Genomic DNA, 1,558 nt, shown 5'->3' with positions numbered 1-1,558 from the left:
AGGTTTTTATAGGAGGTTTATACAGAACTTTTCATCCATATCCAGACCCTTGTGTAACCTTCTAAGTAAAGAAGCCAATTTTGAATGGACCCCAGAATGCCAAGAGGCATTTAAAACACTGATTAACAAGCTCACTTCTGCACCGATCATGCAACCACCTGATTGGTCCCTACCGTTTGAAATTATGTGTGATGCTAGTGATTATGCGGTAGGTGTTGTACTGGGACAACGAAGAGAGGGTAAGCCTTTTGTCATTTACTACGCTAGTAGAATTCTTAACAGTGCTCAGATGAACTATTCCACAACTGAAAAAGAGCTACTAGCTGTGGTCTTTGCACTCGACAAGTTTAGATCCTATTTAATAGGTTCTCCCATTACAATTTTCACAGATCATGCAGCCCTTAAGTACCTTCTTGCAAAGAAGGATACTAAGGCACGATTAATACGGTGGATATTGCTTTTGCAGGAATTTGACATCACCATCAAAGACAAGAAAGGAGTGGAGAATGTCGTAGCAGACCACTTATCAAGGCTAACCTTTGAAGATACTACAAACACCTTGCCAATAAGAGATGAATTTCCAGATGAAAATTTATTTTCTGTCTCTTCTTTACCATGGTTTGCTCACATTGTGAACTACTTGGCTGCAGGTGAAATCCCAAAGGAGTGGAGTACAAAGGATAAGAGGAAGTTTTTGGTTCAGGTACGTAATTTTTATTGGGATGACCCATGTTTGTTTAAGTACTGCCCCGACCAAATATTAAGACGTTGTGTCCCCAATGAAGAAATACCTAGCATACTTAGTTTCTGTCATACTCAAGCATGTGGTGGCCACTTCTCTATAAAAAAGACTGCTGCAAAAATTCTACAATGTGGTTTTTATTGGCCTACCTTGTTCAAAGACACTAATACCTATTGTAGAACCTGTGAAAGATGTCAAAAATTAGGTGCCGTGTCTCGACATAATATGATGCCTTTAAACCCCATTTTAGTGATAGAAGTGTTTGATTGTTGGGGGATTGACTTTATGGGCCCCTTTCCACCTTCTTTTGGTTATCTATACATTATTGTGGCAGTGGATTATGTGTCTAAATGGGTAGAGGCGGTCGCTTGTAGAGCTAATGACAATAAAACGGTTATTAAATTCCTCAAAGAAAATGTCTTGTCTAGGTTTGGTACACCACGTGTCATTTTTAGTGACAGAGGCACACACTTTTGCAACCGTTCATTCGAAGCACTAATGAAAAAATATGGAGTTATCCATAAAATCTCTACTACTTACCACCCCCAAACTAGTGGACAGGTAGAATTGGCTAATAGGGAAATTAAACAAATTTTGGAAAAAACGGTGAATCCTAATCGTAAAGATTGGTCTTTAAGATTAAGTGATGCACTTTGGGCTTACTGTACTGCTTTTAAGACTTCCCTAGGCATGTCACCATATAGACTTATTTTTGGAAAGCCTTGCCATTTACCTGTGGAGCTTGAACACCGAGCATATTGAGCTATTAAACATTTTAATTTCGACTTAAAGGAGGGAGGTAAGCTTAGGAAATTT

At 38.8% G+C, this 1,558-nt stretch overlaps 1 protein-coding gene across 1 annotated transcript in view; it reads left to right on the top strand.

Moving 5' to 3' along the window:
* LOC111369997 overlaps window positions 1-1,504 on the top strand; it is a 2,787-nt gene extending 1,283 nt beyond the window's left edge. The window contains exons 2-4 of the mRNA XM_022991716.1: window positions 75-266; window positions 468-830; window positions 1,077-1,504. Coding sequence (XP_022847484.1) covers window positions 75-266; window positions 468-830; window positions 1,077-1,504 — 983 coding nt within the window. The remainder of the gene's footprint in view (window positions 1-74; window positions 267-467; window positions 831-1,076) is intronic.
* Window positions 1,505-1,558: the final 54 nt, after the last annotated feature.

Source organism: Olea europaea, chromosome 21, assembly GCF_002742605.1.
Source record: "Olea europaea var. sylvestris chromosome 21, O_europaea_v1, whole genome shotgun sequence".
NCBI lineage: Eukaryota > Viridiplantae > Streptophyta > Magnoliopsida > Lamiales > Oleaceae > Olea > Olea europaea.
This window is presented reverse-complemented; position numbering and strand designations above follow the sequence as displayed.